Source organism: Tachysurus vachellii, chromosome 5, assembly GCF_030014155.1.
Source record: "Tachysurus vachellii isolate PV-2020 chromosome 5, HZAU_Pvac_v1, whole genome shotgun sequence".
Lineage (NCBI taxonomy): Eukaryota > Metazoa > Chordata > Actinopteri > Siluriformes > Bagridae > Tachysurus > Tachysurus vachellii.
In genome coordinates, this window is record NC_083464.1 from 17,272,722 (window position 1) to 17,288,601 (window position 15,880).

At 37.4% G+C, this 15,880-nt stretch overlaps 2 protein-coding genes across 3 annotated transcripts; both read left to right on the forward strand.

The window, feature by feature from the left end:
- The first annotated feature begins 3,021 nt into the window (after positions 1 to 3,021).
- On the forward strand, positions 3,022 to 7,458 carry LOC132845291 (metalloreductase STEAP1-like). The gene is made up of 6 exons (XM_060869232.1): positions 3,022 to 3,115; positions 3,653 to 3,774; positions 4,034 to 4,391; positions 5,732 to 5,898; positions 6,894 to 7,058; positions 7,202 to 7,458. The coding sequence occupies exons 2-6, from the start codon at positions 3,676 to 3,678 to the stop codon at positions 7,409 to 7,411; spliced, it is 999 nt and encodes a 332-aa protein (XP_060725215.1). The 5' UTR covers positions 3,022 to 3,115; positions 3,653 to 3,675; the 3' UTR covers positions 7,412 to 7,458.
- Positions 7,459 to 8,886: 1,428 nt separating this feature from the next.
- Positions 8,887 to 15,645, forward strand: LOC132845798 (metalloreductase STEAP2-like). 2 transcript variants are annotated; one of them, XM_060870071.1, is made up of 5 exons: positions 8,887 to 8,992; positions 9,500 to 10,039; positions 12,236 to 12,763; positions 13,073 to 13,237; positions 13,904 to 15,645. In XM_060870071.1, exons 2-5 carry the CDS (start codon positions 9,542 to 9,544, stop codon positions 14,186 to 14,188), a joined length of 1,476 nt encoding a protein of 491 aa, XP_060726054.1. In that variant the 5' UTR covers positions 8,887 to 8,992; positions 9,500 to 9,541; the 3' UTR covers positions 14,189 to 15,645. The 2 variants fall into 2 exon arrangements, with proteins under 2 accessions (XP_060726054.1, XP_060726053.1); XM_060870070.1 differs by lacking the exon at positions 8,887 to 8,992 and adding an exon at positions 9,065 to 9,263.
- Positions 15,646 to 15,880: the final 235 nt, after the last annotated feature.

Here is a 15,880-nt window from a genome sequence, read left to right on the forward strand (position 1 = left end):
ACACACACACACACACACACTTTTACCTTGTATAGGCATTTTTCTCCACCCATACTACAACCATCCATTGTCCTCCACTTTTTAATCTGTGTGACTAAGGCTTCATACACATGACTGCAGGGAAGCCCAAAGTACCTGAAAAAAATATTTTTTCAGTGTAGATTTACAGTTGTACTGAAAAGTAAACTTACATTCATGGGAAGCACTAGCTGCGGGTAGTATCATTTCCTTCTAATGTAACAGGGATTGCACAGACTTCCTTGAAACCTAATCCAGCTATTCCAACATAAGGTTGATTGTTTAAATTTGTAAAACAGCATTCAACATATTTGACACAGCAAAAAACAGCATTCAACATATTTTAATTAGACAAAACATATTATATCCAAATAAACATTATGTAGTTACCTTGCTTTCTAAATACTGAAGTTTGGATTCTATTCATTCAGTTCAGAAGTCAGTCAATTATTTAAACTTAAAAATGTAAATATAATAGAGAGTTGATATAACTACATTAAAGTAAAAATAAAAAGTTCACAGACTATGTAGACCATTGTACTATACCACATCCAAGTCATCATATGTAAAATTATTATAAAAATATATCTATGGAGAAAGGGTTGACATTTTGCCCATCTGAATTCAACTGCTGCCATCAACTGGATGAAAGAGGACATTGCTGAAAATACAGACACTTAGCAGCTAACACAGAGGCATACTGTCCTGTTACCTTACATTATCAGTTTTTCTGTTTCGTCCATTAAGCATTCATGTGGTATTCTTAAGACACAAAAGAATATATGAGCTTTTTTCTCCCAGACTTCTTTGAAGATAAAAAAACATTTTGGCTTCAACCAGAGACTGAGTGAATATGTGGCCAAAGTTCTGTCTGTTTCTGTGCATGTTTGTCCTGTATCCATGTGGGTTTCCTAATAAAAACATGCATGTAGGTTATGATAAATTGAGCAGGGTGCACGGCGTCCCATTCAGGGTGTTTGTCAGGCCAGTGTTCCTCAGATAAGCTCTGTACTTACAGCAACCTGCAAAGAGATCACTGGAAGTGAAAGAGTAAGTGAAATGTTCTGAGATGCAACAGACACACTTCTGTTTAGCCTAAATTAGTGCATCAAAATTCATTCATTCATTCATCTTCTACCGCTTATCCGAACTACCTCGGGTCACGGGGAGCCTGTGCCTATCTCAGGCGTCATCGGGCATCAAGGCAGGATACACCCTGGACGGAGTGCCAACCCATCGCAGGGCACACACACTCTCATTCACTCATGCAATCACACACAATTTTCCAGAGATGCCAATCAACCTACCATGCATGTCTTTGGACCAGGGGAGGAAACCGGAGTACCCGGAGGAAACCCCCGAGGCACGGGGAGAACATGCAAACTCCACACACACAAGGTGGAGGCGGGAATCGAACCCCGACCCTGGAGGTGTGAGGCGAACGTGCTAACCACTAAGCCACAGTGCCCCCCTGCATCAAAATTACTAAAGTAAATTATACTATACTACATAAAATGTTTTTCAGGAATAACAATGCCATGCTACAATCATTTCATAATAATAACTCAAAGGTCAGCTATCTAAGTCTAGTAAAATACAGGGTGATTTCACTACACTGTATTAAAAACAGCTTTCTTTCTTTTTCTGTAAACTTACCTGTAACATTATCTTATAGGCAACAAATTGTATGTGTTACAGAAAGCATAACAACACAGAACAACAAAATACACACCTTTAAAATGAAATCACATCACACCGACCTCACAACAAGAGTTTAGTAACACTTCAATTTTCATAAGACGATGGGCAAAAAAAACAAAAAAAAAAACAAAACAAACTAAAAAAACAAGCAAGCAAACAAACAGGTACACAAAAAAGAACATTATTTACCATTCCACTTTGCATTGTGCATGAAGAGGGCCCGAGGACCACACAGTTAATGATCCTAATGTCAGCATGGCCAGCAGGAGACACCTGGTGATATGCATTATGGTCTCTGTGATATCAATCCACAGCTATCCTGTCTGATGTTCTGGTGAGAAATAATGAGAGTCATTGCAGGATCACAGGATGGTCATGTGGGCTCTTCTAAAGGAAACTGACTGAAATTAAATTAGAACACATTACAACTTTCTGTCCTCGGAGGAACAAGGCAAAACTAAACTAAAGAACTAAAGGTTTAAACTCTGTGCAGGCCACTGACTTCAGATGCTTTTCATTTTTTATTAATATAAAATGAGTACTGTAAATAATATAAAATCTGTATTTACACACATGATATAAAATTCACTTTTCTGTGAACAATCTGGTGTAGCTAATAGCAGTGTGATTAGCAAACTTTCTAATAAAAAAAAAGTATTCAATTACATTGCTGTATAATCCCCAAACTGACTCATGGAAAATGCTCCTTTTGAATTTATTAGACTAAAGCTGAATCAGAATTATGTCACAATTATGTCACATTTTATATGTATATTATATTATATTATATATTATATTTTATATGTAAAAATAAATAAATAAATATTGATAAACATATCTTAAAGTGGATTTAGGATTTTTTACCTAAGTGTTTAAATGTTTTCTTTGAGCCCTCTACAACATTCTGAGCCTTCTACGCTTGTAATGTACAATAAATTGGCTGTTAGTTATTTATTCTCTTACAGAAAAATAAAATAAGCAACAAACAAGATAAATTGTTTAGTATTTAATTACAGAAATACATATAATATACTAAAAGAAAAAAAAATAACTTTTTAAATAAATTTCGTGAAAAAGTAACTAGCTATCCAGCTTGAGCGTGTGAAACACGTGTTATTATGGGCGTGGTCTATGACGTGTGTTACAACCAGATTGGTTGACATCTGTTGGAGGCGGGGCTAACATGAATGAATGGACGTGCGCCTTGTCAGGGTGCAACAAAGACAAGGGGAGAGGGAGTACAAGGGAGTAGTAGAGTATATGTTTTTTTCTTTTAGAAGTTACATGTCCTGTCTTCATCATCTTTCAGCCATATTCTTTTTATTTACAGCAGAACACACTGTTAACACTTACTCTGTTGTGGACTGGTTAAGAAGTGTGAAGTTTATGTGCTGAGGTATGACTCTTTTTTCATATGACTCACTAAGTGTATTTGTGTTGTTTGTGTTCATGTTGCACACTAAGCATGAGTGGAAAAACCTGGTAAGATTCAGCTAGGCAACATATTCCATAAAATGATTTACCTTTGAAATGATCATTGACTTCAAACTCATAACATTTGAAGTTGTAGGATTGTTTAACTGACAGTTACAAATAGCAATATAAAACATGTACAGTTTTAGTAATAATGTTACATACTTTGACATCCTGAATACTAATTTAGGTTTAAGAACTATTAAGAGTTTCTTTAATAAAGAACATGCTGAATGTTAAGCCTCTTAAAAGCACTAGCTGTAAAAAGTCTCCCCAACTCCAAGAATAAATGCCTTGGATATTACAGGGCAGTCATGTGAATAACAGACTTTATGTTTGTGCCCTCGTGCTTGAAAGACTCATTATTGGCATGGAAACGAATTTCAGTAAAGCACTAATGCACTTGTGGCGGTTGTCCATAAATACCTAGCATAACAGTGTATTGTGGGTCATTTTGTAGGGTTTTCTGCTGTTTGCCCTATTATGGAGAGATGTCCTCGTGATTCTGGAGAGGAAACAACATACCATGATGAAAGCTTTCAGGTGTTTGAAGTGGAACAACGACTACAGCTCACTCAAAAGGCATGGTACCTTACAGCATAGGTTGAATGACCGATATGAGACATATACATGTATTTGCTACTTTTCTTGTAACTATGAATGAATGGTGCTATGTTGTCATCATATTAACATCAGAGCAGAGCGACATCTTTTCCACTGAACATTGCCCCAAAATAGAATTTATCTTTATTTGGTACAGCACCATTTCATCTTAGGATCACAGTACTCCATAGTCGTAATTAGAATTAAGATACTGATTGCAGCTCTTGCGTTCTCTCAGGACCCTGAGGAGGGAGGCATGGAGGCTGAAGAGATGTTGCCAAGCATGGATCGTCAGCCTTTTCTGTCTGCATTTGCATTAGAGGAATTTGAGTTCCCTGCCATCATTCAATTACAAGAGATGCCCCTTTTCCCCAAGTGGCACCTCCCTCTAAAGCTTATGGCTGTTTTTTTAACTCTAACGTTTGTGTACACATTTCTCAGGGATGTCCTGCAGCCTTATGTGGCTCAGAATAAAAATGATTTTTACAAGATTTCCATACTGGTGTTAAATAAAGCTCTACCCTGGACATCCATCACTCTTCTGGCACTTGTCTATCTACCTGGAGGGTTGGCTGCTCTACTACAACTACACAGAGGTGAGTGATTGAGCATCTCGAATCTCCATTATAATCTCCATTATTACTACATTTACATCTACATATTTAAATCTAATTGCCATAAGTAGTAAACATTTAGAAACACATGAGACAAAGTAGACGAGGACAGATAGTAAATAGAGAACACTACTTGGAAAATAGAGAAACCATTTTTGAGAGCGTAGAGTACAGTTTTATTATACAGTACAGTACTGTAGTCTCCAGAGAACCCGGCTTGACTCTTAAGACAAACCAACACTTTTGAATCAGTCTGTTGAGTTCTCAAGTACTAAAGGCCTTCTGTCCCTTCTTGTACAAGGTATCAGCATTGATAGTTTTTTCTGAAGTCTGCCACCATTTCGCAATCACCATTTCCGAGAGTTCCTGCAATTGATGAGATTAAAAATTGTTGCAGTTCAGGTTGACAAGGAAAAGCGTCAGAACATTTTTTGTTCTCCTTCTGTTGGTTCCTTGTCATGGCCATGATGCAACACAAATTGTTCCCAGTCAGGTCTTAATAGAATATCTGCCATTGTCTACCAATGACCATAATTTGGATTGATATTGGATTCAGAACCACCCTGGTCCTTGTCTTGTATAAATATCATCCTGGTCCTGTGGCTTGGTATTGTCATTGATGTACAGGTTTCTGAACCAGTGCCTGATCTGGAACTGCTTAGGTTCTTAGACAGCAAAATAATTTAGATATCCACATCTAATTAGGAACATTTTTTGGCGCTTTAGCCAGTGAAAACACAGTTCTGATGAAATCTTTTAATAACCCAATACTGCCACCAATGGTGTTCAGGGTGTTCAGCTCTTTCTAAAGTGAGTCAATAAAGAATAGGTTTACTTTACAGAAATATTGTTTTGTCTTTCCAGTAGGCACTCCTGTTTTGCAGCTTCACACTGGAACACTAGTCATAAAAGTTTGTACATGCACTGGCTCCACACTGACATTATTGTATCCACCCACTGTTTTCTCATGGACCCATTTACCACAGTGTGCAGTGAACTATTTACATGGGTGAAAAATGTGACATTTTGTGAGAAAACAGACTTCATATGGCAAAGTATATCTGGTTCAGTGACTTCTTGCTGTTTGCTGATATGTCTGAAATGAAATGGCTGCCTTCTTTTACTGTTGAATCAGGCAGGCTGAATGCGACAGTAAGGTGCAATGTTTACAGCATACTGCACTAACTAAACTTCCTGTGAATGAATGACCACAGCCAAATGGCTTTATTTATACATCTTCCATGAATGTAATATGAATGCTTGCCTGTAATATCTATTACAGAGCAAGCTTGTTGGCTTCAAGTATTTTTACTCTTCGTCAGGCACGAAATACAGCTCTTTCCCACTTTGGCTGGAAAATTGGATGGGTGCGAGGAAACAGTTGGGTCTGCTGGCCTTCCTTCTGGCCTGCCTACATGCCATTTACAGCCTGAGCTACCCAATGAGACGATCATACAGATACAAACTCCTCAACTGGGCCTACCAGCAGGTGAGGAAAGTTTTCAAGTCAAGAAGCTTTTATTGTCATTTCAACCATATATTGCTGAGGCAGTACATAGTGAAATGAAACAACATTTCTCCAGGACCATGGTGCAACATAAAGAGACAGAGCTACATAGAACAACACAGAACTACATAAGACAACACAGTGCTTCATAAAACAAAGCTACAGACTAAATTCTAAGTTGTCCTTAGACATAAAATGCATTTCCTAGTGCAACCTAGCGCAGACAGACAATATTTAAATGAGCGGTGCTGTAAACATAGATGTATATTGAATGAGTGTATGTGTGTGTCAGTACAGTTCTCAGTGTTAATGAGCCTGATTGCTTGAGGGAATAAACTGTTACACAGTGTGAAGGCGCAAATGCTTCTGTACTTTTTTACCAGATGACAGGAGGGTGGAATGTGTATGTGAGGGGTGTGTGGGGTTGTACTGTAAATGTCCGTGATCGAGAGAAGAGAGACTCGGATGTTCTCAGCTGTCCTCACTATCAGCTGCAGGCTCTTGCAGTCAGATGGTTGTGGTTTTAATCCTTTTCACATGAAAATAACATTTATTAATATTATTATTCACTTAACTTCTATACCATCATGCCTTAAACAAATGCTTAAATGAATGAGTATTTAGGAGTGTTATATGCATCCTTTCTTTACTCATTATGCAGCATTTTTATTATTAATATATTTATATTTTTTATTATTAGTAGTAGCAGTAATGGTGTAGTAGTACATCAGAAATCACATATCTCTGTCACACTAGAGCTAGTTTTTAGATTCAAAAATATATATATTTTTGAAGGATTAACTACAGAGTATGGAAATTCCATTACAAATGGCACCTCTTCTATTCTCCAGCTTCTGTTTAAAGTGCCACATGATCTATCTTAAATCTTTTAAGTCTGAACATTGTGATAAGTTTGCTCACTTTTATTTAGCATAATGACACCTGTTCTCTAGCATCCAAGCATGTTTATGTGATAGGTACAACAGAAGAAGGATAACGCATGGGTAGAGGATGATGTCTGGAGGATGGAGATCTACATCTCACTGGGAATCCTAGGATTGGGCATTCTGGCCTTGGTGGCCATCTCCTCCCTACCTTCTGTTATGGACACTCTAAACTGGAGAGAGTTCCAGTGTGTCCAGGTAGGTGAGAAACCAGAATCCAGAAATCATTTAACCATCAGGGGTCTGGACTTCACAGCTATGATGGACATTATAGACACATTGTTCTTTGATTTGTCATTGATAATTGTTTGATTGTTTATTGTCTCTCCATATTTGTGTAGAGAACACTGGGACATGCAGCTCTGTTTTTGTGCACAGCTCATGCTCTGGTGTATGGCTGGAGGAAGTGGGTGGAGATGAAGCACTATGTATGGTACACACCACCATCATTTATACTGGCCTCCTTCCTCCCAGGTGTGGTGTTACTGCTCAAGGCTGTGCTAGCCATGCCCTGTTTTAACAAAAGATTGGCGCGCATTCGACATGGCTAGGAAAGACCCGGGCGAAAGCAATTAATAGACAAGGACTCACTCTGACTCAGTCTGTCTTAGCAGCATAACATTTTAAATGTGTGTTTCAGGAATGTTGGGTTTTAAGTCATGATTGTTTTGAAGTGCTGTTTTTCACAACTTGTGATTGATGTTTAAGTTGTTTGTACTACTGTATAATGCAGCTGTACATTTAAGTATGAACAAATATGAGCTCTTTTTTATACTTATTTTACAGTAGTAATCAATTGAAAAATAATGTAGTAAAATTTTGTATATTGTTTTGAATTGTATTGATCTGTGTAAAAGGAAGAAGGAAAGCATTGTTTTGTGACTGATACATGATTCTCTGTCATGACTTCCTCATTAAGGTATTACAAACAGATTCAGATAACCGAAATAACAGGTATCTTGCACTCCTTTTGGCATATTTGTTAGCTGCTTTGTTTATTGTGTCTCATTGTTATGTCACTTTGGAAAACTGCATGTGAAATGTGATAAGTGGGGGAAAGCAAAGCTGTCTTATTATACACTATTGTACTAAATAGTAGCTTTGCATAGTTACAGCAATGGTGACATTTGCCGACCTGCTAATTCGACTATCTAATGTATTTAGATCTTGTATGCTAGTATGTGAACAATAGAATGTAAATGCAGCGTTTGTTTTGAAATCTACATTTACATTCTCTGCTTATTAAAGTTCTGATAAACTATGAAGTTTTGCTAATGATATAAAAACCGTGCATGGTCATGGTATAAAGCACTATTGTAAATTAGGGGTGTGAAGCTGAAATTTTACCAAGGCCTCTTCAGCATTTTTGTGATACTTTAAAGGGACATAAGCAAAGGTTATTAAGATATAGTGATATATCTCAGAAGAAAAAACAACAACTCCTAAAAGAATCTATTGTGTATGCACTCTTAGTTGATACACGTATTTAATAAAAAAAAGTATTAAACTGCATGCACTAGTGCACTAGTATGCACTAATGCCATAACTAATTAAAGTGTTGGATGAACTCATACCCTGTTTAGACTTGGCTTTCTTTTACTCATATTTTGAACGAAACAAACCTTTCTCATTACTTACTAAGTAACATAATTTTTTTTTATATATATTATAGACACACACACACACACACATACATATAAGTATAATATATATAAATAAGTATAAGCATTATACATATGTGTGTGTGTATATATACATAAATATATATATATATATATATATATATATATTATATATATATAATATGATATTTATTTTAATCAAAAAAAGTATTTGAGTGTTTTATTGCTTGTGTTAAAATATTTTATTAAATTATTAAATGCGTTTTGAGATTTTGGACTCAAAATAACAAGTGCTTTATTATTATTATAAATTATTATTAGTTTGTTGGTTAGGTTGTCCTCGTCGTGCCCTGGTCTAGTCACTGATTGGTGGAGGTCTGCTCGCCACGTTGAGACTGTGACCAATCAGACCACAGAGGGCGGGGCGAGCGGCGACACCGCAGACATCGCCTGCACACAGACACGGCGGATCCATGAGCGATAACGATAACATCAGTGTTTCAGATCAAGGTTAGACGGCACAGTTTTGTCATGATAAAGCCTGAATGTGTTGAATAAATTGTTATAACGATTTACATAATACAGGGTGTGCTAGTGAAGCGTTACAGGGTGACATTGCAGGGCAGGTCACAGCTGTGTAGTTACAGCTGGTATCAGCGCGGTGTTTTCATCCAGATGTCAATCATGTGGACGTTTCTCTGATTTATCCTCCATGTAGCAGCAGAATGTAAACTACTGTCGGTTATAACGCAATGAACAGCCAAATCGTGCTTATTAAAAGGTGAGACAGGCTGTGAGGCAGTTATTTATCTTTATTAGTCTAAAAAAAATTATTATAGCTTATTATAGTAACTGATATTGTCTAGAATCTCTCAGTGCACACTTTTCTAATGTAATAAATAATCAGTTACTATAACATAATTAATATTATATGTATTTAGATTGTAAGTAATGTGTATAAATGTTCTAGGAAATCTGTAGTATGTATTTAAATTATTGTTAAAATCATTTTTGTAGAAACGTGGTTTGATCAACATCTAGAGCTCCAGGTCTAAAGAAATGGACTCCATCTCACTGATGGGCAGCAGTCCTGCAGGCAAAGCCTTCTTCCTTCCTAACGGCATGAAGAACGGGCCCAGAGAAGGCTCCAGCAAGCCGTCAGTGGCCATCATCGGCTCTGGGGATTTCTCCAAGTCTTTGGCCATCCGTCTGCTGTGTAGTGGCTTTCATGTAGTGGTGGGCAGTCGACAGCCCAAGCGGGCGGCTGAGTTTTTTCCTCATGTGGTAGATGTGACCCATCACGAGGACGCAGTGGGCAAAGCTTCCGTTATTTTCTTGGCTATCCACAGAGAACACTACTCTTCTCTCTGGGACATCAAGCACCTCTTAGCTGGCAAAATCTTGGTGGACGTCAGCAACAACAGGAGGTCGAACCAGTATCCAGAATCCAATGCAGAGTACCTCGCTTCCCTATTCCCAGACTCTGATGTGGTGAAAGGATTTAATGTAATCTCAGCATGGGCTATGCAGTCAGGCCCTAAAGATGCTAGTCGACAGGTAGGACATGCAGTCATGATGCGGTTTGCTGGCATAGGAAAATAGTCAATGACATTGGTACAGTAGTGTGATGTTTACCATCCTGGAGATGCTTGTTTTCCACTGACAAGGTTTCCCTTCTTGCTTTGTTTATCTTGTGATGGAGACAGTTGCTTATGCCAGAGAAATTGTCTTTTCTACTTTTTAGTCATTGATAGTTACATTTAATCAATTTCAATTATAAGTAATATCATAACAGTTATAATCAGTTGTTCCTGTGATATTAACAGTTATAATCAGTTCAAGACAAAAAAGCAGCTTGTTATGCTACTGAGAAGACAGGAAGTGTTAAGTCCTCTGTCTTCTAGACTCTCCTGTGTTCGAATACTTAATGATTGTACTGAAAGCTCTGAAACCCCTTTCTTAAAATAAGCATTTCTTTAAAGTAAGCTTTAACAGATGAACAATTAAACATTATTCCTTGTTAAATAACTTGTTTAATAAGCCATCCACCTTACATACCCCTATAAACCAGTCATTACTATAGAAGTGGTGTAACAAGAGCATATTTGACCGGTAACTTGAATTTAATGGATTTCATTTAAATCTAAAGCCACACAGTTCATATAGTGGGGCAGCAACATGACAGGATTCAAAAGATGATGGATGCAATATACAGTATAATACAAAATATACCTGTTTCCTTAGCGCCACAAATATTTGAATATTTTAATTATGTTTGTATAAGTAACATGTATTGATCAGTGAAATAGTTTGAGAGTTAAAGAGTGCAGTTTTTGAGATACCCTCCATTAAAGTAATTGACGATTACATTGGAAACTAACGATGATTCGTTTTATTTGCTTGAACCACTCTGAGTGGTGGCGTGTTGCATGGGAACATCATGGCAGGACCAGATGGAGGTATAGCCATATATATAAGATATATGTTCAGCCCCAGCCATTTTGACAGCAGCACAACAGCAGAGCCAACAGACTGCACATTTCAGTGTGGGTTTCATTAATACAATACATATTATGTTTTATTACACCCCCATGTTTGTTTTTAATTATAGGCAAAAATTACTGACTCAATTCCTGTTTTTCAAACCATACTGACCAACATGAAACAGATCCAAGAAGATATTTGCTTTAAAGCAGATCCTCTAGCAGCATAATTGCTTCAGGGATAAGGTCTGCTAAATGCTGTAAATGTAAATGTCAGGACGTTTTGGGAATAATATTGTTTCCCATTATACTGTAGATCACAGGCTTCCACATTAAAGCACTTATTTTGGCCCTGCTTCTAAAAGTGTCATTTTATAGAGAGGGATTTTCAGAGAAGACTGTAAAAGGTTAGCAAAGATGCTTAAATTTTTTAAATTTAGAGATTTAAGATTTAACCGGCGCCTCATTTTGAATTTTAATGACTGGCATTGGAGCATACAGGAAGGTGACAGATGCCTTCATCAAGTATTAGATGATTTCTTGCTGACTAATATTACAGTTATACCTAGTTGTCAGTCCAGCTTTAATAGAAATAAGGAAAAATAGCTTTATTCCAAACAGTTGAGTATTGCAGTGAAATGCTGTTTATTCCAAACTGACATACTTATATATAGCTAATATTAGCTACTGTAGCTAATGTATGGCCCACTTTTAGTAGGTAGTAACCAATAAATACTGGAAACAGTTGTCCAAGTCAGCCATGAATTCTTACACAACAACTTCAAGAACTGACTGTTCACTAGCTGCCTAATATATCTCATCTCCTGACAGATGCCACTGTAGTGTGATTAATGTTACTCACTTCAACTGTCAGTGGTTTGAATATTACGGCTGATCAGTGTATTATATAATTTGGTTAGATTATATACATCAATGTAATATGCTCTATTTTTACTCTAAATTATCTTACTACTTATTTTATAATACAGCCAGTGCACTTTTCCTACCTGTTTTGGAACTACAAAATCACTGTAAGTATGTTTTTGTCATTGTTCAGTACCCAACTGAAACAATAACAATTCTCTTTACACCTTTCTTCTTTTCTCATTGTTTTCTTTCTTATCAGTGTGAAAAAGATGCTCAATCAATCTCTCTTTTTAATTATTTTCATTCATAATTTTAGAATCCAGTGAATGAAATTTTCCATATTCTTTTGAAATGAAATGAATACACATCTGATTATTTGTTTTTGTTCTGTTCCACACTGCAGGTGTATATCTGCGGTAACTCAGTGGAAGCGAGGCAGCAGGTCATCGAGTTGGCCCGGCAGCTCAGTTTCATTCCCGTGGATATGGGCACACTTACCTTGGCAAAGGAAATAGAGAACATGCCGTTGCGGCTGTTTTCAGACTGGAAAGGTCCCGTTCTTACTGCTGTTGCCATTTCCATCTTCTTCTTTGCTTACTCTTTCATTCGGGATATCATTCATCCATATTTGAAAAATGGGCAAAGCTTTTTTTATAAGATCCCACTGGAGATTGTGAACAGGACACTTCCGGTGGTGGCTATAACTGTGCTGGCGCTGGTGTATTTAGCGGGTCAGCTCGCTGCTGCGCACCAGCTCTTCTATGGCACTAAGTTCCGGCGCTTTCCCAGCTGGCTGCAGGGATGGTTACAGAGCCGCAAGCAGCTGGGCTTGCTCAGCTTTTTCTTTGCCTGCATCCATGTACTCTACAGCCTCTGCCTGCCCATGAGGAGGTCTGAGAGATATCTGTTGCTCAATATGGCGTACCAGCAGGTCTGTTTAGTTTTCATTTGTGTCTACAGGAAATCTATTTTCACCAAGTTTACATTTCTGCTGCAGCACAACACACTAAAATGTCAGAGTAAAAATTCAAAGCCAGATATGATGGTTGTCTTTTTAGATATTGATTTTTTTTGTACATTTTTATTTTTAGTCTTTTTCTAAATTACCTCATAGTAATTGCGATTAATAATTAGGTTTATTTGACCCAACAAGGATGCCAGTATTTCTGGAGCTGACTGTACATGTAGATTCTAATAGTATACTAGTGATAGTGTATACTCTCTGTTTCAATCTGTCCAGGTTCATGCCAACATAGAAAACTCGTGGAATGAGGAGGAGGTGTGGAGAGTGGAGATGTACGTGTCTTTTGGTATAATGAGTCTGGGCCTTCTCTCTCTCTTGGCCATCACGTCCATTCCATCAGTAAACAGCGCCCTCAACTGGCGAGAGTTCAGCTTTATCCAGGTTAGAGACACGTGCAGTACCGTGTGTGGAAACAAATACTGTCAGGTGTTTATAACTTTACATAGCCAGGGTTATGAGCAGTGGCTTTTGAGTACTGACAGTTATTTATTTTGACTCCCTTAAAAGTAACACAAATTAAGTACCATAAAACCTCTGGTCTCAGTGATTTTTTTGGCCTCAGTAATTTTTTCACATTTTTTATGCAACACACTGAAAATGAATATGATATTAAGACAGTACTAGTATCATTTATTCCCATTTACACATTTTTTGTTTTTATTTTGATGCCAGTCATTTTTATTACTTATGTAACAGAAGTCCTGTGGAGTTACATGTGATACACCAAATGTAGTGCTTTACAGTATGTACAAGGCTGTTCATTTAATCCAGAACATTCTGAATATAAATAGATTTACATTTGTGGCACAGGTTTTCTGTTTCACCGCAGGTACTGAAGTCATGAAAGTTACTGTTTTTTATGCTTTAAGAAGAATAGGAGTTAAATGGGTTAACTGATTCATTTTCCAGTTTGTTTTGGTATGAGCCAGTATTTTCACCAATGCTTTATATTAATTCCAGCCCTTATAAGTAGATAGTGTGTCTAAATCCTCCGTCAAAATGTAAATATCATTGTAACATTGAACGTCTGTTGTTTTGCTGTTACAGTCCACGCTTGGCTATATCGCCCTGCTTATCGCCACCATCCACGCACTGCTGTTTGGCTGGAAGCGGGCGTTTGAAGAGGAGTCGTATCGTTTCTACATGCCGCCCACCTTTGTAGTAGCCGTGGCTCTGCCTGTCACGGTGATTGTGGGTAAAGCTGTGTTAATGATGCCTTGCATGGCATGGAGGCTGAAGAGAATCCGCAGAGGCTGTGATGACAGTCAGCATCATGCTGATCGTGAGAGACCTACAGCCCATGTTTCCCCAGAAAGAGTCACCATTATGTAGCATCATCTGCACTTATCTACAGTAATATCTCAGCAACAGCTCAGCCTCCTTCCTACCATGCAGTGTCCCTCTGACTAATAGAAGCAATGGTTTCCTTTTTTCGGTTTGTATTAGTACATGTTGTGTTTTTGTGAGTCACATGATTGGTGCATGAAATGAATTTGGAGTCACACTGGCTAAGCATGTGACTGGGCCTTTATATGATGGGGCCTGTGGCTAAAATGAAAGCTCCATTTAGGCCATGTGCTCTGACCACATGCTGTGGTAACATTCCGATTTGTGTTATAGGAAAATAATCAGTGTTGTTTTATTCCATTTATTTGACCGCAATTTGCCAAAGTTTTTTTTGTTAATTATTATTCATGAATGGGAAAAGAAATTTATTTCCATCTAACGTCCACAAAACATTACATTCCTGTTATCACTTATGATTTAGCCTCTATAATCAGTTGTTCCATTACAAAAATACAGCTTATTTCCATGAAACTCCTAAACATAACTTCTGTCCTTAGATTTTCCTGTGGTGGAACACCATTTCCCCTCACTGTTACAAAGCACTGTCAAAGGAGTCTCCTTCCATAAATGTGACGAAACGCACATACACTTATTCTGTTTAGAAGATGCCCTTATTCAGAGTGACTTATATTTATATCATTTATAAAATTTAGGGTTAAGGACCTTGCTAAAGGGCCCAACAGTGTGAGCTTGGCAATGCTGGGATTTAAACTCATGATTTTCCTGTCAGTAGTCCAGAGACTGAGTGACCCCTGCTCCAAGTAAAAAATCCAAAATTCTAGCTATTTCTTTAAATGGCAACAATCTATGTATTATTAAACTTACATGACATGGTGTGCATACCATGCAAGTCTCTGTGGGATAGTTACTCTAGAAACAATAAATAATTGACCAAGTGAAGTAATCTAAAACTGTTATTTGCCTTTCTGTGAAAGCCATTATAAAATTAATTAACATTAATCAACACTTACTGACAGATTAGATTTGAGAATTCAGCAGCGCTGTAGTAAACCGTACCTTACTTGTTTTTCACAATACAAAGCATCAGATGCTGAACAGTGTCAGGTTTATTCATGTTGCTGAGTGGGTAGTTTGCTGTGCTTGTCTGGTTCTTACAGTGAACTTTTGCAGCTGTAGTTACAAACGCAATAGCAACAATCAAGCATAATCCGTCAGCAGAACATATTTCTACTGTTTTGTGTGCAAATGTACATTTGCTGTTTTTGTGGAAATGTTTTAAAGTTGTAAAAAATAGCAACGCCTAATGCTGTGATGTCTGCATATGTGATAAACAAGTAAAATCTAATCGGTCACTCCTGTCATTAAATGTCTGTTGATTGTATTAGCAGCAACAATGAGGTACAAAGAATCAACTGATCAACCAGGATTCATTATAATTCATCTCAATGATACTACATAATAGCCCTTGCTTCAAAACTCCTATGTAGGCTATTACCAATGTCTTTTCATTGCATTTATCTAAGTATGTAAAGTTAATCGTTTGACAGTGAGCTATAAAGATTCTTAAATAAAGTTTAATGGTGTAATTGTTGTGTTGTTACTGTACATATGCAGCAGAGGGTGCACTTGCTTCAAATGAATCATGACCGCAAATTCTGTTTCAGTGAATATCCAGTATCAAGTAATCAGGGCTTAAAAGAAAGTAACCTGTGACAG